Source organism: Eurosta solidaginis, chromosome 2 (genome assembly GCF_040869045.1).
Source record: "Eurosta solidaginis isolate ZX-2024a chromosome 2, ASM4086904v1, whole genome shotgun sequence".
NCBI lineage: Eukaryota > Metazoa > Arthropoda > Insecta > Diptera > Tephritidae > Eurosta > Eurosta solidaginis.
In genome coordinates, this window is record NC_090320.1 from 205,842,669 (window position 1) to 205,866,855 (window position 24,187).

The 24,187-nt window shown below is 38.7% G+C and overlaps 1 protein-coding gene across 1 annotated transcript in view; it reads right to left on the reverse strand.

Annotated features, from left to right (window-relative positions):
- Positions 1–1,193: 1,193 nt before the first annotated feature.
- Positions 1,194–24,187, reverse strand: part of LOC137242570 (uncharacterized) — a 125,943-nt gene continuing 102,949 nt past the window's right edge. Inside the window, exon 3 of the mRNA XM_067769848.1 lies at positions 1,194–1,466. Within this exon, the coding sequence (XP_067625949.1) occupies positions 1,263–1,466 (204 nt within the window). The 3' untranslated portion in view covers positions 1,194–1,262. The remainder of the gene's footprint in view (positions 1,467–24,187) is intronic.

A 24,187-nucleotide genomic window follows, 5' to 3' on the forward strand; every position in this document is an offset into this window, starting at 1 on the left:
CTTTACAGATCAACAAACGCAGTCAGAGTGAACTGCTTGTGATGAACTACCGTTCGAACTACCTCATGTAGCGCGGTTTCTGTGGATTTCCCTCTCAGGTACGCGTGCTGTGCCGTGGAAAGTGGAGCCTCGCCTAGAAGCTCCCGTATATGTATATCTAGTAGCCTTTCGAATGTTTTCGGAACAAAGGACGTGAGACTTATTGGCCGGAAGTCTTTGGCTACTTCATGCCCCCTTCTGCCGGCCTTAGGGATGAAAACCACCCTTGTTTTCGTCCACGAGACCGGAATGTGGTTGAGACGAATGCGTGCCTCGAAGATCTCTTTTAGTTCCTTAACCAAAGACTTCTGAGTCTTCTGCAGCATAATAGGTAGAATACCATCCACGCCCGGTGATTTATATGGAGAGAAGCTATCTATTGCCCAGGCAATTTTCTTCTCCGCTAAAAGGCTATTTATGAGGCCAACAGGTACTTCCTGATGTGCCGTCTTTGTATCGCGTACTCCCTCCCCCGATCCATTCGGGAAGTGAGCATCTACAAGAATGTTTAGAGTCTCAGCCGCCGATCCTGCCCATGTTTCATCGGCGCGCTTGACAAATGTCTTGTTTGAATAACTCTTGGCAAGAATCTTTCCCAGCCTGGCTGAGTCCTTCGTGGACTCAATCGACTCGCAGTGTTCTCGCCAGGAACTTGATTTTGCTGCCCGCATGGCTTTCTTATACTCCCTCAGAGCCGTCTTGTACTCCTGGAAATCGTTCCTGAAGTGACAGTCGTTGAAGACCCTCCTCAGCTTTGACCTCAGGTCGCTGAGATTTTTGTCCCACCACGGTGGGAAGGTCTTTTTGCTCCTCGAAATTGGACAAGCGACTTTAAAGGCCACCTGAAAACTTTTCTCCAGAGACCGGACTCGGTCGTCAAGACTGTCTGTAGATTGAATAGCCGTCCTACTTCTATGGAGCCTATCACTGACTATCTTGCCAAATAGGCTCCAGGACGTCCGTTTAGGGTTTCTCTGCAATAAACTCTTAAACCAAATTTGTCGAATTGATCTTACTTGAACTTCATGTTATTTTTCTAACTCTAACTTCATCTCTTTCTGCAGTGACCTGAGATGGACTTGTCATTTCTTCTCGCATGAAAACGCAAAACTAACTCAGTTTTTTTTTCAAGTTTCCAAATTTTTTACGGTCATTTACTTATAAGATTTATTTTATATTATATCAAAAATCATATAGCAATCTCAAATATGCTATTTTGCATTTCACTTCTTTTGGTCCCCATCATCTCTTCTGTGAGTATCTTGACTTGTTGGCGCCTCATAAATGTGTACATTCTCAGAGCGTGACGGCGATTGCTGTGCCATTTCCAAGTCCCTTTTATAATTTGCTATTGCTTTTTCAAGTATTTGTTCAACTGGTGAGAAAGTGGAACGTGAACGTAAACGAGCTTTAGCTATTTCCAACGACTGAAAAAATATAATGGAAAGACAATTAAAATATGTACATATATACTATGTATTATTAGTATTATTATTATATATTTAAGCTTAAAATGAATTTTAAGACTAACAACGGAGAGCACTAGCTGCTATGGCTATCAGCTCTATATACTGTATATAGTGAGTCGGTCCCCATATGAAATCAACTGCTATGCTGAATCAAACTTTAAAAAGAAGGTTCAATTCTTTTCGAATTCGAATTTAAATTGGATATGCTAAACTTAATAGTTCCCAAAAGAACTTTTTTGCTTGCACTAATTTGTATCGCTTTTTAAAATTTTAAAAGTGAAGCATATACCGTTCAAATACTGCAAAAACTTTGTGTAATTACATACAGAAATACTGCCGCCTTATGTAGTTTAACATTGCTTCTGTGGTGAAGGTTAAATGAATTGTTTGAAATTGTAACGTAGCGTTACAATAGTACGACCCCCACTGTAACCCTTTTTCGCTTACGCGACAACAATAATACGCGATAAAAAAATACGATTCGTCAGCTAATGGGCTACCGCTGTGCCGCCAAGGTGCGCTTCCACTCAGCTCACGTATCGGCCAATGAAGTTCCTGCCTTCGCGCAGGCATGGAGGCGGTGGTGTGCAGTTAGCGAGCCTGCACTAACTATTATTCTTTCCTCGCAGGGCTCTCTCGCCGCCGCCATTGAGATAGCGTCCGCCTGCAGGAAGCCGCCATAACGGACAATATACGCCTGCAAGAAGTCGCCACTGGTTATCCTCCTAAAAAAGGTAATAACTCCCCACATTCGAACCGCCACTTCTCCCTGGCTACGCCACTGGTACGCCCTCCGTCGCCCGATTGTTTCCGTTGCTACCACCTCGCCGTTCGGCTGTTGCTGTGCCGATTCGCCGCTGCTGCTATTGGCTGATCCCCTAACAGCTACCTGCCAAGGAAAACGTCCGACCTCGTTCCTCTTCACCTACTCCGTCCGTCGCGCACTGTTACGTCAAGCCATCTCGCTCCAACCACTTTTTTGGTACGGAAAGCTGCTCCGCTCTCAACCCTTCAAGCCGTGTGTGTGTGTATTCGTGATTAGCACATGAATACTGTGTTCTTATAAAATGGGGGTTTGTGGGTCCTCTACTCGACCCTGGATTGACTGAGTGTTACCTCAGTCTTCGACAAAACCCACCTCATAAAATTTTAAAGTACAAAAATTAGAGTTGTGCTTTTTCGTTCCTTTCAGAGATTCTGCTCTTTCGTTCTTTTTCTGATGAACGAAGAAGTTGTTCTTTTTGTTCATCAGTTCCTTTTTTAAACGGTTTTATTTAGCTTGAGTTGACAGGCTGCACGGCCGCATTCACGGCCGTTGTGAACGAATCTTGTAATTGAAATTTAAGTAACTTCCCGATAAGCTACAAGCTTGAAACTTGGAATATAGTTCAGAACCCGATGACAATGCAATAATAAGAAAAAAATCGCCGCTAGGTAGCGCAAGGATCGAGATATTCGCAAAATTCTCATTTGTGGTTCGATTTGGCTCATATTTGGAACACATAATACATGGAAGAATAGAAATCGACCTGTGAAAAAAAATCGCCGCTAGGTCGCGCAAGGATCGAGATATTCGCAAAATTCGCATTTGTGGTCCGATTTGGCTCATATTTGGAACACATAATACATGCAAGAATAAAAAGCGACTTATGAAAAAAAATCGCAGCTAGGGGGCGCAAGGATTGAGATATTCACAAAAATCATATTTGTGGTCCGACTTGGCTCATATTTGGAACACATAATACATGCAAGAATATAAATCGACCTGTGAAAAAAGATCGCCGTTAGGTGGCGCATGGATCGAGATATTCACAAAAATCGTATTTGTGGTCCGATTTGGCTCATATTTGGAACACATAATACATGCAAGAATAAAAAGCGACTTATGAAAAAAAAAAGTCGCCGCTAGGTGGCGCAAGGATCGAGATATTCACAAAAATCATATTTGTGGTCCGACTTGGCTCATGCTTGGAACACATAATACATACAAGAATAGAAAGCGACCTATCAAAAAAAATCGCCGCTAGGTGGCGCAAGGATCAAGATATTCACAAAAATCCTATTTGTGGTCCGATTTGATTTGGTCCATATTTGGAACACATAATACATACATGAATAGAAAGCGACCTATGATGCCCGATTTGACTCTTATTTGGAACAAATATTGCATACAGTCCAGTAGAAGTGACATCAAAATATTTTGGAGTTGGAGGAGGGACAAGCATACGTGGCGCAGAGTCGAGTAAAGTCTTTGGAAGGATTATGTATTGAGGACGTAGGTCGTAACAAATTGTCAGGAAAGAGTCCTTGTAATAATGAGTCACTAAATGAACTAAATAGAATGAGAAATAATAGGCAATTAATTAAAGATTAAAAACTTGAAAATAAAATAATTTAAAAAAAAATGTTTAAGTTAAACGGTTTTATTGAAAACAATACTTACATGAAATAATAATAATACGAAAAGCTAGAAAATAATTAGGTATGTCCTAGGTACTAGTTATCACACTCCTTATCAATCTAGGGCGTTGATCAGACAATTAAATAAAGTGTAAGTATTGTTTTCAATAAAGCCGTTTAACTTAAAAAATTTTTTTTAATTATTTTATTTTCAAGCAAATTTGTTCACTGCTGCTCACAACCACGAACGTGCTCGCTGTGAATTTCTACGTATGTATGTATGAATTTACAATGTTCGCGAACGAGAAGAGAAAAAGAATAACATTAGATAAAACGAACTAAAATAATAAATATAACCGAAATCGAAGATCTATGTAGTTCACTTTTTCAGTTGAAAAACCCGGTTAATTTAACAAGTTCAGAACGAAACGACCCGACTCTAACAAAAATAATAAAATGATACATTTCCTTAAATCAAAATAATTGTTGCTTGTTATTTTGCAAAGCAAAAAATAGTCATAAATGTAACCCGACTCAGCAAAATACCGTTTAGAATCAAATATATAGGTTTTGATATTAAACTTTTTATACCTTTCATGAAAATGAAATGGTATATTAACTTTGTCACGAATCTCAAAACTGTAAGTCTTTAAAGATAGATGGACCCACCAATAAGTATACCGAAATGATCAGGATGAACAGCTGAGTTGATTTAGCCATGTCCGTCTGTCTGTTTGTATGCAAACTAGTTCCTCAATTTTCGAGATATCTTGATAAAATTTGGTGAGTGGGTATATTTATGTGTCCGATTAGACATTTATCGGAACCGGCCGGATCGGACCAATATAGGATATATCCCCCATACAACCGATTTTTAAGAAAACACGATTTTTTTCACCATATGCTTTCGTATATTCCAAATATTGTTGTCTGAAAAAATGGATGAGATCCGTCGTATATATAGGATATACCCCGCATCCGATTGTTCAGATAAGAAGCTTTTCGTAATTAATTATTTTATCCTCTTTGCCACCACTTAAGGAAAAAACTCCAAACTGCAGGAAAACTTGGGAAGGGCGACCGACCAATGTCCGATTTAGCTAACCCTTGTGTTTAACTTTTTTTATATTTTTTAACCCACTATTTTTATACTCAGCATGCTTTGTGCACAGAGTATATTAACTTTGATTGGATAACGGTTGGTTGTACAGGTATAAAGGAATCGGGATAGATATAGACTTCAATATATATAAATCATCAGTATCGACAAAAAATTTGATTGAGCCATGTCCGTCCGTCCGTTAACCCGATAACTTGAGTAAATAACTTGAGATATCTTCTCCAAATTTGGTACACGAGCTTATCTGGACCCATAATAGATTGGTGTTGAAGATGAGCGAAATGTGATGATAACCACGCATACTTTTTTATAAGCTTTTATTTACTTTCACTTTTGTTGTCTGTAATGGAATCTTGCAAGTTAAATTTGATACACTTCCCGGTGTCCGATTGAGCTGAAATTTTGCACACATGTATAACTCCGATGACAATGCAATATTACTTTGTTAGAATTCGATAAATTAATCGATAACACAGTTATCGGTAAAGATTTGTATTTACTTTGGCATAACAGCCTAAGTCCCATACAAACACGCCGGTACCTATCCGTGGATTGTGATATTTGGACGTGGTGAATCACGTGTCACGCGTGGTGAATCTCATCGCTTGTGAAAAGCGGGGACACAACCCTCTGTTGTATTTCTGTGTATAACCAACATAGCTGAATTTTTAAGGCTGTTTAACCCTGTAATCTTTTCTGTAATTTATATTGCTTTTGGAAAAATTACCTATTTGAAAAAAGCTGGCTGAAAAATATTGGCATAACAGCTTAAGTTAAATCAAGAATGGAAAATCTTTGGAAAATTTGAGAAGATGTGGCAATTTCGCGCGTCCGTTGAACGAAATATTGACAATCTGCTGATCATCGCTAAGAAATTAGCGACATTCCATCAACTAAGCAGCACTTTAGCAATACTACTGTTATTATTTGACCGCTCAAACACACAAATATTAATTGTGCATTAAATCTAAAATATACAAATACACCATAATAATTTACACGGCCAAAGCCATAATAATTCACACGGGTCATCAATTCTTTCTCTGATTCAAAATCTGAACTACCAGCGCTACCGTCAACAGCTCAGTGTCATCACTGCCAGTAGCGCCAATAACACCAAACTCGTGCCTGACACACAAAAGTCGTTTCACTCAATAGCGCAAGTAAAATATACTACGCACTCACTACTAAGAAGCGTCAAAAATTCGCTTGGAGTAATTTCGTCAATGAGCTACCATTGAGCTGGCACCGCATTGGCGCTGGCGCCATGCAATTTACATCACTAAAATTGCGCGAATGCCCAGGCTCATGACTTCAATACTTATATTTACAATGCTTTAAACTTTAAATACACCTCTGAAGTTGCTGCGCATGAAATGTGTACTAATAAACTCCAATACGCATTATACGCAGATGTAACTGATATATGTGTTTTTGTTTCACCCCCTATACTTATATTTAAAGCTTTTATAAGAACAAGCTTCTATTACTTGTTAATAAAACGAACTAAAAAGTAAAAAATAAAATTAAAGAAAAAAAAACTTTTTTAAAAATAAGCTTTTATTTTTTGGTTAATAAAATTAACTAAAAAGTAAACAATAAATTGACTCTAAAGAAATATAACACTTTATAAGTTCATTGTAAGCTTAAACGATAATTAGGCTTTTTCGTCTGCGACAAAAAAATTCTATATTGTACATAATTATATATTTTTAACATTAAAACTTTACACCTAAATTATTAAATCTTACAGTTTATATCACAGTCCTAATTGTTCTAATAAAAGCGTGTTACATTGCGATAGCAAGAAAAGGAGATCCTAAATGTCCTTAATTATACCATCAAAATTTAACACGTTTTTTATTAGAACAATTAGGACTGTGATATAAACTGTAAGATTTAATAATTTAGGTGTAAAGTTTTAATGTTAAAAATATATAATTATGTACAATATAGAATTTTTTTGTCGCAGACGAAAAAGCCTAATTATCGTTTAAGCTTACAATGAACTTATAAAGTGTTATATTTCTTTAGAGTCAATTTATTGTTTACTTTTTAGTTAATTTTATTAACCAAAAAATAAAAGCTTATTTTTAAAAAAGTTTTTTTTTCTTTAATTTTATTATATATATAACATTTTGGAAAACGCAAAAAACCTGGTGTTGAATGTTGAAATTTGACATGTGGACTGATATTGAGACTCTTGATAAAAATTTGGAAATATTTTTTAAAATGGGCGTGGCACCGCCCACCCGTGATAAAATTTTTTTACAAATATTATTAATCATAAATAAAAAATCGTTGAATCTATCGTAACAAAATTCAGCAGAGGTTGCCTTTACTATAAGGAATGCCCACTTTTATATAAAAGATTTTTAAAAGGGTAGTGGACGAATAAAATAAGCTATACCTTTCCAAAAAAGAGCTTTATATCAATGGTGTTTCATTCCCCAAGTGAAATTATAACAAGAAAAAGCAAAACATTTAAATTTTTGAAAATGTTTCAAGAGCCGTACTCGTAGAAAAATTAACATATGGTAGTAAGATACACATATTTTCCTTATAGCAGGAAATATTTCTAGCAAAAATGGACGGGATCGGTTAAAGACCACGCCCACTTTTATATATAAAGGATATTTAAAAGGGTTGTAGACTAGAATAATAAGCTATAACTTAGCAAAAAATAGTTTTGAATCAATGATATTTCATTTATCAAGTTTTATTGTAAGAGGAAATGGGGAGACATTTTTTTTTTAACGGGCGGTCCCACGTGTTATATAGAAAAGTAATTATCTGAAATGAAATGTACAATTGAAGCTCACGCTGAGTATATAATGTTCGGTTACACACCCGAACTTAGACACCTTTACTTGTTTTGCATATTTTTATCTTTACTTTTATGTATATTCATACACTTTTTGTTTATTTAATTTTATGGATTTCTGTAGTTCTACGAAAGAAAAAAATGTCTACGGAATTAGTTAGTAGAAGATAATTTATTTTGTTAAAGTCCTTTTTTCTTTTTTCTTTTAACAATCGTATTTGTTTTTTTAAATCTTGCATTCACAATTACTAATACTTTTTAGCGCTTAAAACAAGAAAAACTTAAATAAAAAGCAGATCAAGAAGACTCCTTAGGAAACCATCACATGTTTTGCCTTCATACATGCGTTTGTATGAACATTCCTAAGCCACTATAATCCGTTTCCCATGCCGTGGGAAAGGAAAAGGAGTTTTCCTTTTTTTGTTAAACTAAAATTTGTATTATTCTACATTTTATGTTTCTATCTAAAATAATCAAACATTTTTACCTTTTTATTTTTAATGAATTAACGCAATCACTATGAAAGTGTGTATTCGCATGTTTTTATAAACCCGAACTAAAAGTCCTTCGAGGCCACTTCCATTGGTCACCCACGTGAAGTCATTATGGTGTACACAAGTTTGCATACCTATAGATAACTTGTTTTCGGCGCGCCGACAAAGTTATCGGCGTAAACCTTTAAATTGAAGAGTATCACATTGTCCACAACTAATAAATATGGAAACATACTGCTGACGTCAATGGTATGCTTGACGATCTGGAACAATATCATAAAGTTGCGGATGAGTATCTGGGAGGCTTGTAACGCGAAAATTAAAAAAAAAACAAGTAAGGAAGGTTAAGTTCGGGTATAACCGAACATTACATACTCAGTTGAGAGCTATGGTGACAACATAAGGGAAAATAACCATGTAAGAAAATGAACCGAGGGAAACCCTGGAATGTGTTTGTATGACATGTCTATCAAATGAAAGGGTAAAGAGTATTTTATGAGGAAGTGGGCCATAGTTCTATAGGTGGACGATATTTAGGGATATCGCCATAAAGGTGGATCAGGGTTGACTCTAGAATTTGTTTGCACGATATGGGTATCAAAAGAAAGGTGCTAATGAGTATTTTAAAAGGGAGTGGGCCTTAGTTCTATAGGTGGAAGGCGTTTCGAAATATCGCGATAAAGGTGGACCAGGGGTGACTCTAGAATGTGTTTGTACGATATGGGTATAAAATTAAAGGTATTAATAAGCGTTTTTAAAGGGAGTGGTGGTAGTTGTATTGGTGGTCGCCTTTTCGAGATATCGCTACAAAGGTGGACCAGGGGTGACTCTAGAAAGGTGTTAATGAGTATTTTAAAAGGGAGTGGGCCTTAGTTCTATAGGTGGAAGCCTTTTCGAGGTATCGCAACTTAGACTTTGTTTGTACGATATGGGTATCAAATGAAAGGTGTTAATGAGTATTTTTAAAAGGGAGTGGGTCTTCGTTCTATAGGTGATCGCTTTTTGGAGATATCGCCATAAAGATGGCCTGGGGTGACTCTAGAATATATTTGTACGATATGGGTATCAAATGAAAGGTGCTAATGAGTATTTTAAAAGGGCGTGGGCCTTAGTTCTATAGGTGGACGCCTTTTCGAGATATCACCATAGAGGTGTACAGGGGATGACTCCAAAATGCGTTTATACAATATGGGTATCAAACGAAAGGTGTTAATGAGTGTTTTAAAAGGGTGTGGGCCTTAGTTCTATGGGTGGATGCCTTTTCGAGATATTGCCATAAAGGTGGACCAGGGGTGACTCTAGAAATTGTTTGTACGATATGGATATCAAATGAAAGGTGTTAATGAGTATTTTAAAAGGGAGTGGGCCTTAGTTTTATAGGTGGACGCCTTTTCGAGATATCGCCATAAAGGTGGACCAGGGATGACCCTAGAATGCGTTTATACAATATGGGTATCAAACGAAAGGTGTTAATGAGTATTTTAAAAGGGAGAGGGCCTTAGTTCTATGGGTGGACGCCTTTTCGAAATATCGAAGTTATCACACGCGTAATCCCAATACTAACTAATGGCGCACCCTTTACTCACGTTGCCGTGCATGTGACTTCTTCATTGCCCCAAATAGCTCTTTCGCTGACTCAGTACACGCGCAAGCGATCGGTAACACAATACAACCAATAAGGCGTGAGAAGTGCAGCATAAGCAGTATTGGCCTATACGCGCAACTCATCGATTGTGAAATGTCGGTTGGTGGTGGGATATGCAACGTAGGCATAAGTAAGTTAGACTTAAAAGTTAGTTGGTAACAAAAGAATATGTTTTAGATCAGTCGTATTAGTGAGTGCAACGAGTGCACAATAAATCAAGCTCAGTATCAACTTAACTAAATTTGTGTATTTCCTTTGGTCGGTGAACAGTGAGTTCACCGCAACTTTAATTTTTTAACAGTTCCCCTTTCGAGAACTGTAAGTTCGATATAAAGGTGGACCAGTGGTGACTCTAGAATTTGTTTGTACGATATGGGTATCAAATGAAAGGTGTTAATGAGTATTTTAAAAGGGAGTGGGCCTTAGTCCTATGGGTGGACGCCTTTTCGAAATATCGGTATAAAGGTGGACCAGGGGTGACTCTAGAATTTGTTTATACGATATGGGTATCAAATGAGTATTTTAAAAGGGAGTGGGCCTTAGTTCTATAGGTGGACGCCTTTTCGAGTAATCGCCATAGAGGTGGACCAGGGATGACTCTAAAATGCGTTTATACAATATGGGTATCAAACGAAAGGTGTTAATGAGTATTTTAAAAGGTTCTATGGGTGGACGCCTTTTCGAAATATCGATATAAACGTGGGGTGACTCTAGAATTTGTTTGTACGATATGGGTATCAAATGAAAGGTGTTAATGAGTATTTTAAAAGGGAGTGGGTCTTAGTTTATAGGTGGACGCCTTTTCGAGATATCGCCATAAATGTGGACCAGGGATGACTCTAGAATGCGTTTATACAATATGGGTATCAAACGAAAGGTGTTAATGAGTATTTTAAAAGGGAGTGGGCCTTAGTTCTATGGGTGGACGCCTTTTCGAAATATCGATATAAAGGTGGACCAGGGGTGACTCTAGAATTTGTTTGTACGATATGGGTATCAAATGAAAGGTGTTAATGAGTATTTTAAAAGGGAGTGAACCTTAGTTCTATAGGTGGACGCCTTTTCGGGATATCGTTATAAAGGTGGACCAGGGTTGACTCTAGAATGCGTTTGTACATTATGTGTATCAAACGAAAGGTGATAATGACTATTTTAAAAGGGAGTGGGCCTTAGTTCTATAGGTGGACGCCTTTTCGATATATCGCCATAAAGGTGGACCAGGGGTGACTCTATAATGTGTTTGTACAATATGGGTGTCAAATTAAAGGTATTAATAACAATTTTAAAAGGGAGTGGTGGTAGTTGTATATGTGAAAGCGTTTTCGAGATTTCGACCAAAATGTGGACCAGGGTGACCCAGAACATCATCTGTCGGTTACCGCTAATTTATTTATATATGTAATACCACGAATAGTATTCCTGCCATGATTCCAAGGGCTTTCGATTTCGCCCTGCAGAACTTTTTCATTTTCTTCTACTTAATAATGGTAGGTGTCACACCCATTTTACAAAGTTTTTTTCTAAAGTTATATTTTGCGTCAATAAACCAATGAAATTACCATGTTTCATCCCTTTTTTCGTATTTGGTACAGAATTATGGCATTTTTTTCATTTTTCGTAATTTTCGAAATCAAAGAAGTGGGCGTGGTCATAGTCGGATTTCGGCCATTTTTTATACCAATACAAAGTGTGTTCAGGTAATTATGTGAACTAAGTTTAGTAAAGATATATCGATTTTTGCTCAAGTTTTCGTGTTAACGGCCGAGCGGAAGGACAGACGATCTACTGTGTATAAAAACTGGGCGTGGCTTCAACCGATTTCGCCCCTTTTCACAGAAAACAGTTACCGTCCTAGAATCTAAGCGCCTACCAAATTTCTCAAGGATTGGTAAATATTTGTTCGACTTATGGCATTAAATGTATCCTAGACAAATCCAATGAAAAAGGGCGGAGCCACGCCCATTTTGAAACTTTCTTTTGTTTTTGTATTTTGTTGCACCATATCATTACTGGAGTTGAATATTGACATAATTTACTTATATACTGTAAAGATATTAAATTTTTTGTAAGAATTTCACTTTAAAAAAATGTTTTTTTTTACAGTGGGCGTGGTCGTTCTCCGATTTTGCTAATTTTTATAACACTTTTTCGGCTATAGAATGACGGATTAGCGAACACGTACTACCAGAGTCGATGATAGCTTTTGTTTCGAAATCGTTTACTTTGATTACTTTTGTCAAGTTTGTATCTTGAATTACATCATTTATTTTATTCACCGTCGTATTTGGTTTAGGTTTTGCTTTCGCTTGTTTACAGTTTATTGCTTTATGACCTGTACGTTTACAAGTCTCACATCTTTCGACACGTTGTGGTTCTGAACAATTTATTGAAATATGTCCCGTTTTTAAACAATTATAGCATTTAACCGATTTAGGTGTTTCGCGTTCACCTACTTTAGCGTTTGCTGGTATTTCACGTTCACCAACATTTTTCGTTTGGCTTTTGGACGTAGCCGTATATTCGTCGATTTTCTGTTTATAGTTCAGCGGTTCGTATTTTATGTTATTGTACACCGAATAATTTTGAATATCGCGCAGCAACTTATTGCAATTTTCGTAATCGTTCGAGATCTTTTTACGGAGATCATGGTAGTTAATGCCGTTTATTATGTACCGCGCGATAGCAAATTCAGGAATTCCTCCTTTTGTACCCATCGACAACATTTTGTAATAATAGTCTTGCGGAGATTCGTTACGTTGGCGACGCGTTCGTCCCAATTTTATGTGTATATCCGCGACGTTTTCAACGGTTGCAAAATCAATACAAAATTTCGCGACGAATTCCGACCACGATTTAAAAATATTTTGACAATCAACCCAATATTTCGCATGCCCTTTTAATTTTTGCTGTACGGCGAATAATAACACTTGGTCACTCCACTGATATGCAGTACGTAGCATTTCGATTCTTCTTATAAATTGATTTGCACTTAGTGATGTTTCATTTGACGGGTCGAATTCGGGTAGAAGTGCTATCACTTCATTCACATTACTATACGGATTTTGTCGTATATTTACATTTGAAAATGGATGATTTTGTTGCATATGAGCATGAACACTATTCGACTGCATATTGCTTCTTATATTCGGTTCATTATAAAATCGCGTTTGCGTGAAATTTTCGTCATAACACAACTGAGCATGCCCATTATAAACAGACATGGGTGGCATATAATTTAGATTGTGAATATTCTCACTATTCCAATAAGAATGCTCGTTGACTTGCATATACGGGTGCACGTCATTTGCTATTGATATATACGGTGGTTGAATATTTGTACTCATTCGCGATGAATGTGCGTGTGTATATGATACACTAGTTGGCGGCACGCACGTAAGCGGTACCGAAACAAACGAATTTATGCAACTTGTAATTTGTTCGGACTGTGGTGACGAACCAACCGACGGACGAAATTCAGATACTACTTGAGTGCTTTTGCTTTGCGTTGGCATTTCACACTCACGTTGCGTTACACTCACTTGCAAATCGGTAATTGTTTTTTCTAATTCATTTATTCTTTGCATTAGCATCGTTTCATTTGCACTCATAAATGTATCATTTGCGTTCGCGTTCGCGGTTTTGTTTACATTTTCATATTCTTCGAGTCGTTCGATTAAAGTGTGTTTTTTTCCCGTCTTTGCAATTCCGCGCTCGCGACATCTGTTGCGCAGATCATTAACTGTCATACTACGAAAGTTCATGTTTTTGTCTAATTAGAAATTGAAAATGCGAGTTCAGCTTTTACGAGTTGAGAAGTTTTGCGATGTTTTAAAATGGTTGAAACGACGCTCTTGCATACAACATAAACACATATATGTTTTAGTATAGGAATATTTTCGCTATCCCTTTCGTTTTTATGATGAAACTCTAAAGTCGTAGAATTTTCAATTTAACCGACCGTTCGTTGCAAACTCGACGCGTTGCACGTTCGTATGTACATATAGACGCATGTACATTTATGTGTGTATGTATACTACCGTTTCTTTTATTTTTTTCGTGTTTTGCAATTTCACAATTTCGACGCAATTTTTCTACTTCGTTGTACGTTTTTCGACACGGTTGGACTTTTTTCCTCGTACATATGTACATATATGACTATTTACTATGCACGCTTTCGTTTTTCAATGCATTTTATCATTAACACAACACTTCTTTTTATTGTTGCAAAGATTTTTCACATTTGTTATAATATGCTCGAATTATTATTAACGCGACAATCCTTATGTGGCATAGGTTTCGCACACTTCTGATATTATCACGATGGCATATCTACTTACATTTGTCAGAGTTCCGAATAATTAATTAGACGCACGCTAGTTTATTTAATGTTAAATGAAGAAAGTATTATTATTAGAAATAATGAATATACACTTTAATGTAATTTAAGTGAATTATGATTTTGTTAAATACGACGTTTCGTTCTGAAGGTTCGAGACAGACTGCTTCGTCTCGCTCATTTCATTTCTCTCATCAAATCGTCTTTTACTTAGTTAGAGTTGCCATGTCGGCTGACAGAAGTCTATATCTATTTCGATTCCTTTATACCTGTACAACCAACCGTTATCCAATCAAAGTTAATATACTCTGTGAGCTCTGCGCAACTGATTATAAAAATAGGTAGGTACTTTGTGTGAGGATGCAAAGTTTCACGTTTTTTGTGGTCTGCATGTAAAAACTTTGACTACGAATCACGTGTTTCAACAATATATGACGTAAACGTAAGTATTTGATAAAATTCGAAGGTTGTAGCCGTAAAAAAGGGGCAAAAATGACAGTTTATATATAATATATATATATATATATAATATATACCACCGATCTCTATGACTTTCTCAGACAACAATATATGGTATATACGTAAGCATTCGTTGAAACTTGAAGCCTCTAGCTCTTAAAATGGGGCAGTAATTACGAAAAGTTTCTTATCTGAACAATCGGTTCTGGGTGATATATACTATATATACGACCGATCTCATCCATTTTTTCACACAACAATATGTGCAATATATGAAAGCATATGGTGAAGTTTGAAGTTTCAATCTGATAAATTGAGGAAGATATGAAAAAAATCCTCTTTTTTTTTGAAAAATCGGTTGTATGTAGGATACATGCTATAGTGGTCTAATCCGGTCGGTTCCGACAAATGTCTAATAGGACACCTAAATACACCCGCTCACCAAATTTTATCAAGATATCTCAAAAATTGAGGGACTAGTTTGCATACAAACAGACAGACGGACATCTATTTTCCTTCAAGGACTTACAATTGTGGCGGCCACCGTAGTGTGATGGTAGCGTCCTCCGCCTACCACACCGTATGCCCTGGGTTCGCACCCCGGGCAAAGCAAAATCAAAATTTTATAAATAAGGCTTTTCAATTAGAAGCAAATTTTTCTAAGCGGGGTCGCCCCTCGGCAGTGTTTGGCAAGCGCTCCGAGTGTATTTCTGCCATGAAAAGCTCTCAGCGAAAACTCATCTGCCTTGCAGATGCCGTTCGGAGTCGGCATAAAACATGTAGGTCCCGTCCGGCCAATTTGTAGGGAAAATCAAGAGGAGCACGACGCAAATTGGAAGAGAGCTCGGCCTTAGATCTCTTCGGAGGTTATCGCACCTTACATTTATTTATTATACTCAGTTGAGCAGAGCTCACAGAGTATATTAAGTTTGATTGGATAACGGTTGGTTGTACATATATAAAGGAATCGAGATAGATATAGACTTCCATATATCAAAATAATCAGGATCGAAAAAAAATTTGATTGAGCCATGTCCGTCCGTCCGTCCGTCCGTCCGTCCGTCCGTTAACACGATAACTTGAGTAAATTTTGAGGTATCTTGATGAAATTTGGTATGTAGGTTCCTGAGCAGATCGCTATTTAAAATGAACGATATCGGACTATAACCACGCCCACTTTTTCGATATCGAAAATTTCGAAAAACCGAAAAAGTGCGATAACTCATTACAAAAGACAGATAAAGCGACGAAACTTGGTAGATGGGTTGACGCTATGACGCAGAATAGAAAATTAGTAAGATTTTGGACAATGGGCGTGGCCCCGCCCACTTTTACAAGAAGGTAATTTAAAAGTTTTGCAAGCTGTAATTTGGCAGTCGTTGAAGATATCATGATGAAATTTGGCAGGAACGTTACTACTATTACTCTATATGTGCTAAATAAAAATTAGCAAAATTGGATTAAGAACACGCCCGCTTTTTAAAAAAAAAAATTTTTTTAATTCAAATTTTAACAAAAAATTTAATATCTTTACTGTATATAAGTAAATTAAGTCAAAATTCAACTCCAGTAATGATATGATGCAACAAAATACAAAAATAAAAGAAAATTTCAAAATGGGCGTGGCTCCGCCCATTTTCATTTAGTTTGTCTAGAATACTTTTATTTCCATAAGTCGAACAAAAATTTACCAATCCTTCTCAAATTTGGTAGGAGCATAGATTCTATGACGGTAACTGTTCTCTGTGAAAATGGGCGAAATCGGTGGAAGCCACGCCCAGTTTTTATACACAGTCCACCGTCTGTCCTTCCGCTCGGCCATTAACACAATAACTTGAGCAAAATCCGATATATCTTTACTAAACTTAGCCCACGTACTTACCTGAGCTCACTTTTTCTTGGTATAAAAAATGGGCGAAATCTGGCCATAACCACGCCCACTTTATCGATATCGAAAATTACGAAAAATGAAAAAAATGCCATAATTCTATACCAAATACGAAAAAAGGGATGAAACATGGTAACTGGATTGGTTTGTTGACGCAAAATATAACTTTGGAAAAATCTTTGTAAAATGGGTGTGACACCTACCATATTAAGTAGAAGAAAATGAAAAAGTTCTACAAGGCGAAATCAACAGCCCTTGGAATCTTGGCAGGAATACTGTTAGTGGTATTGCATATATAAATAAATTAGCAGTACCCGACAGATGATTTTCTGGATCACCTGGTCCACATTTTGGTGGATATCACGAGAACGCCTTCACATATACATCTAAGGGCCACTCGCTTTTAAAACCCTCATTAATACCTTTAATTTGATATCCATATCGTACAAAAACATACCAGAGTCACCCCTGTCCCACCCTAATGGCGATATCTCGAAAAGGCGTCCACCTATAGAACTAATGCCCCCTCTCTCTTAAAATGCTAGTAACACCTTTCGTTTGATACCCATATCGTACAAACATTCTAGAGTAACCCCTGGCCCACCCTAATGGCGATATCTCGAAAAGGCGTCCACCTATAGACCTAGTGTCCACTCCCTCTTAAAATGCTCAGTAACACCTTTCGTTTGATACCCATATCGTACAAACATTCTAGAGTCACCCCTGGCCCACCCTAATGGCAATATCTCGAAAAGGCGTCCACCTATAGAACTAATGCCCCCTCTCTCTTAAAATGCTAGTAACACCTTTCGTTTGATACCCATATCGTACAAACATTCTAGAGTAACCCCTGGCCCACCCTAATGGCGATATCTCGAAAAGGCGTCCACCTATAGACCTAGTGTCCACTCCCTCTTAAAATGCTCAGTAACACCTTTCGTTTGATACCCATATCGTACAAACATTCTAGAGTCACCCCTGGCCCACCCTAATGGCAATATCTCGAAAAGGCGTCCACCTATACACCTAATGCCCACTCCCTCTTAAAATGCTCAGTAACAGCTTTCGTTTGATACCCATATCGTACAAACATTCTAGAGTCACACCTGGCCCACCCTAATGGCGATATTTCGAAAAGGCATCCACCTATAGAACTAAGGATTACTCCCTTTTAAAATACTCATTACCACCTTTCATTTGATACCCATATCGTACAAACACATTCTAGAGTCACCCTGGCCCACCCTAATGGCGATATCTCGAAAAGGCGTCCACCTATAGACCTAATGTCCACTCCCTCTTAAAATGCTCAGTAACACCTTTCGTTTGATACCCATATCCTACAAACATTCTAGAGTCACCCCTGGCCCACCCTAATGGCGATATCTCGAAAAGGCGTCCACCTATAGACCTAATGTACACTCCCTCTTAAAATGCTCAGTAACACCTTTCGTTTGATACCCATATCGTACAAACATTCTAGAGTCACCCCTGTCCCACCCTAATCGCGATATCTCGAAAAGGCGTCCACCTATAGACCTAATGCCCACTCCCTCTTAAAATGCTCAGTAACACCTTTCGTTTGATACCCATATCGTACAAACATTCTAGAGTCACACCTGGCCCACCCTAATGGCGATATCTCGAAAAGGCGTCCACCTATAGAACTAAGGATTACTCCCTTTTAAAATACTCATTACCACCTTTCATTTGATACCCATATCGTACAAACACATTCTAGAGTCACCCTGGCCCACCCTAATGGCGATATCTCGAAAAGGCGTCCACCTATAGACCTAATGCCCACTCCCTCTTAAAATGCTCAGTAACACCTTTCGTTTGATACCCATACCGTACATACATTCTAGAGTCACCCTTGGTCCAGCTTTATGGCGACATCTCGAAAAGGCGTCCACCTATAGAACTAAGGATTACTCCCTTTTAAAATACTCATTACGACCTTTCATTTGATACCCATATCGTACAAACACATTCTAGAGTCACCCTGACCCACCCTAATGGCGATATCTCGAAAAGGCGTCCACCTATAGACCTAATGCCCACTCCCTCTTAAAATGCTCAGTAACACCTTTCGTTTGATACCCATATCGTACAAACATTCTAGAGTCACCCTTGGTCCACCTTTATGGCGATATCTCGAAAAGGCGTCCACCTATAGAACTAAGGATTACTCCCTTTTAAAATACTCCTTACCACCTTTCATTTGATACCCATATCGTACAAACACATTCTAGAGTCACCCCTGGCCCACCCTAATGGCGATATCTCGAAAAGGCGTCCACCTATAGACCTAATGCCCACTCCCTCTTAAAATGCTCAGTAACACCTTTCGTTTGATACCCATATCGTACAAACATTCTAGAGTCACCCCTGGCCCACCCTAATGGCTATATCTCGAAAGGGCGTCCACCTATAGACCTAATGCCCACTCCCTCTTAAAATGCTCAGTAACACCTTTCGTTTGATGCACATATCGTACAAACACATTCTAGAGTCACCCCTGGCCCACCCTAATGCCGATATCTCGAAAAGGCGTCCACCTATAGACCTCATGCCCACTCCCTCTTAAAATGCTCAGTAACACCTTTCGTTTGATACCCATACCGTACAAACATTCTAGAGTCACCCCTGGCCCACCCTAATGGCGATATCTCGAAAAGGCGTCCACCTATAGACCTAATGCCCACTCCCTCTTAAAATGCTCAGTAACACCTTTCATTTGATTCCCATATCGTACAAACACATTCTAGAGACACCCCTGGTCCACCTTTATGGCGATATCTCGAAACGGCGTCCACCTATGGAACTAAGGATCACTCCTTTTCAAAATACTCATTAACAGCTTTCATTTGATACCCATATCGTACAAACACATTATAGAATCACCCCTGGTCCACCTTAATGGGGACATCTCGAAAAGGCGTCCACCGATAGACCTAAGGCCCACTCCCTCTTAAAATGCTCAGTAACACCTTTCATTTGATACCCATATCGTACAAACAAATTCTAGAGTCAGCCCTGGTCTACCTTTATGGCGATATCCCTAAATGGCGTTCATCCATAGAACTATGGCCTATTCTCTCTTAAAATACTCTTTAATACCTTTCATTTGATACACATGTTATACAACCACATTCCAGGGTTACCCCAGATTGATTTTCCTTATTTTGTCTCCATAGCTCTCAACTGAGTATGTTATGTTCGGTTACACCCGAACTTAGCCTTCCTTACTTGTTTTTTACTTACAATTGTGAGATTCGTGCCAAATTTAATATACCATTTCATTTTCATGAAAGGTATAATAAAAAATGGGAAGGTTTTGTTTATATGTATTTAATTTATAGACGTTTCGGCGATTTCGGAAAGATCCGGGGTTTTTGCCTCAAAATCTCGCGGATTGTTCAAAAAATTTCAGAAGTAGCTCCTTGCGGAGGGAGGGAGAAATACTTAAAAATGCTCACACTATTGTAGCGTAGTTTCACCGAAGCAGATGTTATGGGCTAACTCTAATACTCGTCGTCGGCACGATTTCTTTAAATCATTTGTGGCTCCATGCTGGTCACGTACAAAGGCGACATATGGTTGCTATCAATTATCTACTAAGTCATGACTCTTGTGGCACACTTTTGAAGATTAACATAAATGCTGGCTTATTGTTGATCGCGCCAATGGGCGCCTTCATTTTTTTGTTTGCCGCTTCTAAGAGCTACAATTCCCGACGTGCGAACAGTAGCAATCCCGACCATCAGTCGCTACCACGCATCCTGGCCCTTATACCATATGCCAGCACAGAAGCTATAGGACTGCGACTTCGAAGTCATACATTCGTCGATGTCACTTTCCTAGAAGCTCTAGGTGTAGCTCCGAAGCCTTTCTAACGGATGTTTTTGTCACGCTATACTGCAGAGCTACACCAGAGAAACATCTTGAAACGTTAGGGAGTAACTATTCGGACTACAGACCTATCAGTCTTTTTTCCTTCGTACTCAAGACCCTTGAGAGTATAATTAGCGATCTTCTCACTACCAGCATTGATAGGAACCTCATTTCGGGCTATCAACACGCTCACATCAAAGGGAAATCTGCGGAGACTGCGCTACACAGCTTAGTCTCTACTATCGAAACATCCTTGCTCGAAAAGAATTATTCCCTTGTGGCCTTCCTAGACTTTGAATGAGCAATCAACAATATAAATCCAAATGCCGTTTACATGCTTTAATGGGTCTGGACGTAAATAGACCCCTAGTGGGACTGATTGATCAACTGCTCAAGGGAAGGAAAGTACTTTCCTCACTGGGGAAGGTTGATATATCACGATTTGTCGCAAGGGGCACACCCAAGGGTGGTGTCCTTTCCCCTCTACTATAGAACCTAACGGTAAACTCGCTATTAAGAGATACTACTTGGGGGAGCGGGAAGGTTGTGGCATATGTTGATGACCTAGCGATTGCTTACAGAGGCAAGTTCCCTCAAACTTTATGCGACTTGATGCAGAAAGCATTGCGAGAGGTTTCCCTAGGGGCCTCCCGATGTGGACTCAGCGTCAATTCCAATAAAGTTGAGCTTGTCTTATATATCAAACGATAAAAAATACCATCGTTAAACCTACCAGAACTAAAGGGGGTGAGCGTAAGCCTGGCAGATAAGGCCAAATTTCTAGGCGTAGTTTTAGACAAAAGGCTGAACTGGAAGGGCAATTCAGCGACAAAAGAAAGCGTATGTTGCATTATATACGTGTAAATGAGCCATTGGCAAAAAATGGGGACTCACCTCCAACATATGCAGATGGATTTATACCGCGATTATCCGACCCATACTGCTGAATGGAATAGTTGTATGGTGGCCAGCCTTGAGCAAGGCGTCAAACATAAACTTTTTGGGTAAAGTCCACAGATCCAGCATGATAAGCATTAGCGGGTCTCTAAGAATAATGCCTAGCGATGCTCTTCAGATCATTCTGGACATGCTTCCATTGGATCTAGCTGGTTATCGAGTGGCTGCAACGTCAGCCCTGCGTCTAAGGGAGTTGTCGTGTTGGAACAACAAGACTACAGGACACTCAATTATACTAAAGAAATACAGATTTCTTCCTCCTAGCACGGATCGCTGTGCGACCACAACAGTTGCGGAAACCAACTTTAAGATAAAAATGCCCAGTAGGGATGACTGGACGTAGTTGGATAGGTGCCTTGCTATTGACAGCAGCATTTCCATATACACGGACGGCTCCAAGCTAAACGGTAGAGTTGGAGGTGGAGTATACTCAAGGGACTTTGACCCCCAGCTCTCCTTCAGACTACCCGATTACTGCAGTGTATAGTGTGCATGTAGTGTGTCCAGGCAGAAGGTGCAGCAATAATGGAAGCCGCAGCTAGGATAGGGACACACACCGTAGGCAAAGAAATTTTTATTTTCAACGACATCCAAGCTGCCATAAAATCTCTTGGCCTACTCGTTCAATTCTGAACTAGCACTAAACTGTCGCCGATCTCTTCAAGAGATGGCTCAACAGAACCATGTGCACCTCACATGGGTCCCTGGACAGAGGGACATCGAGGGAAACTGCATTTCGCTAGGCAGGGTACAAACCGGCAGGATCTTCCTGGCCAAGAACGCTTAGGTATGCCCCTGTCCACATGCAAGCTTATGCTAAAAGAGCACATCCACCGTCAAGCCGACGAAAGATGGCTACAAACACCGGAGTGTCGAACATCGGAAAAAACCTGGCCTAAATAGGATCCTAAAAGATCCCGTCAGGTGTATAACCTAAGAAGGTTTCCACACTTGTGGGGGCACTAACTGGTTAGGCATGCAGAAAGTTTAGCAGCGCCTTATCTTCGATGCTGTAGGAGTTGTAAAGAGGATGATAAGGAGGAAACGGTGGTTCACCTCATCTGCAACTGCCCAGCACTAAGCGGAGCGCTTTCTGGGTGCTCCATTTCTAGATAATCTGAGCCAGGTTGTGGAACATGACGACTATCCCCTACGTTAGGGGAGTAGAACACCCGGTAATTTGTTCAACTGTATTGGGATAGCTTTCGCTTTACCACTTTGAGTGTTCTTGCGAAGGATAAAGCCTAACCTGGTTAAAATATGTGCCTACGTATTCATATTTGTAACAGGAGCATTAACGTGTAGACGATATCTAAAAACGGTTGATAGGATATATCCAATGTGATTCACTCCAAGAAACTAGTTGGGGATAGGTCCGCCAACTTTAGGAAATGTCAAACCGGGAGACTCGGGTGTTGAATGATGAAGTGCGAAAATCAAAATAAACATTTCAGAAGCTATTTTATAGTTTCGCAAATAAAAATCAGATATTTGAATATAAGAGCAAGTGATTTTTAGAACCCTTCTTATACGTACATATATCTTCAACTTAAGTATGAGCTGAGAATCATTTTAAAGGAGTATTTAAACCCGGGGTGCCTAATAAAGGGTTTTCCATCACTGATTTCGCTTATTCCTTCAGCCAATCGGGATATAGAATTTCTGAAAAAAATCGGCACCTTTTTCGGGTAACTTTATTTAAAGGCATTGTTCTTTATTAATTTTTTGAAAAAAAAAAAAAATATGCGAAGTGAGCATTTAAATTTATTACATAACTTTTCTTTTAGTGTTTTGTTTTAATAGCTTAGTGAATTCGGTGATGCAAAATCCTTATTAAACTGGCATTGAAAGATCCTGTTTTCCCAAATAACTTAGTTAGAAAGTGTTAAATTTCGCAATTGGAGTTTTATAACTAGCAGTGATGCGCATCCGTTGATACCCATTCGACCATATCTGACCAATTTTCCAAATGAACAATAAATGGCGCCGATATTTTTGACATTCGGCGGCGGCGTGCGAAAAACGACGAAAGTCGGCGGCGGCGTATATCTCTAATACATATACACATATTTAATTGGTAGATTGTAACTACAAGAATTGAGGTACATAGTTAGAGAGTAAATTAAACAGGGTGTTTCCCAGAGAGGTAAATCTATATATAGAGAATAATCAACGACGGACAGTAAGAGAAATTGTCAAACTGGTTGTAAGTAGTTCACCACATTACCTACTTGAAGATTGAAAAACGCGGTGTTTTCCTTAAAATCTCGACTCAGTGCCACGTATGCTTGTCCCTCCTCGAACTCCAAAGTATTTTGATGTTACTTCTACCGTACTGTATGTAATATTTGCTCGAAAAATGAGCCTAATCGGACCACAGATACGAGTTTTTTGAACATCTCGGTCCTTGCGGCATCTAGCGGGAAACGATTTCTATTTCTGAATGTAATATGTGTTCCAAATATGAGCCACATTGGAGCACTAATACGATTTTATTTAATATCTCGATACCTGCGCCACCTAGCGGCGATTTTTTCAAATGTTGCTTTCTATTCATGTGTGTATTACGTGTTCCAATTATGAGCCAAATCGGACCACAAATACGATTTTTTTAAATATTTCGACTCATGCACCACTTATCGGAGTTTTTTTTCATATT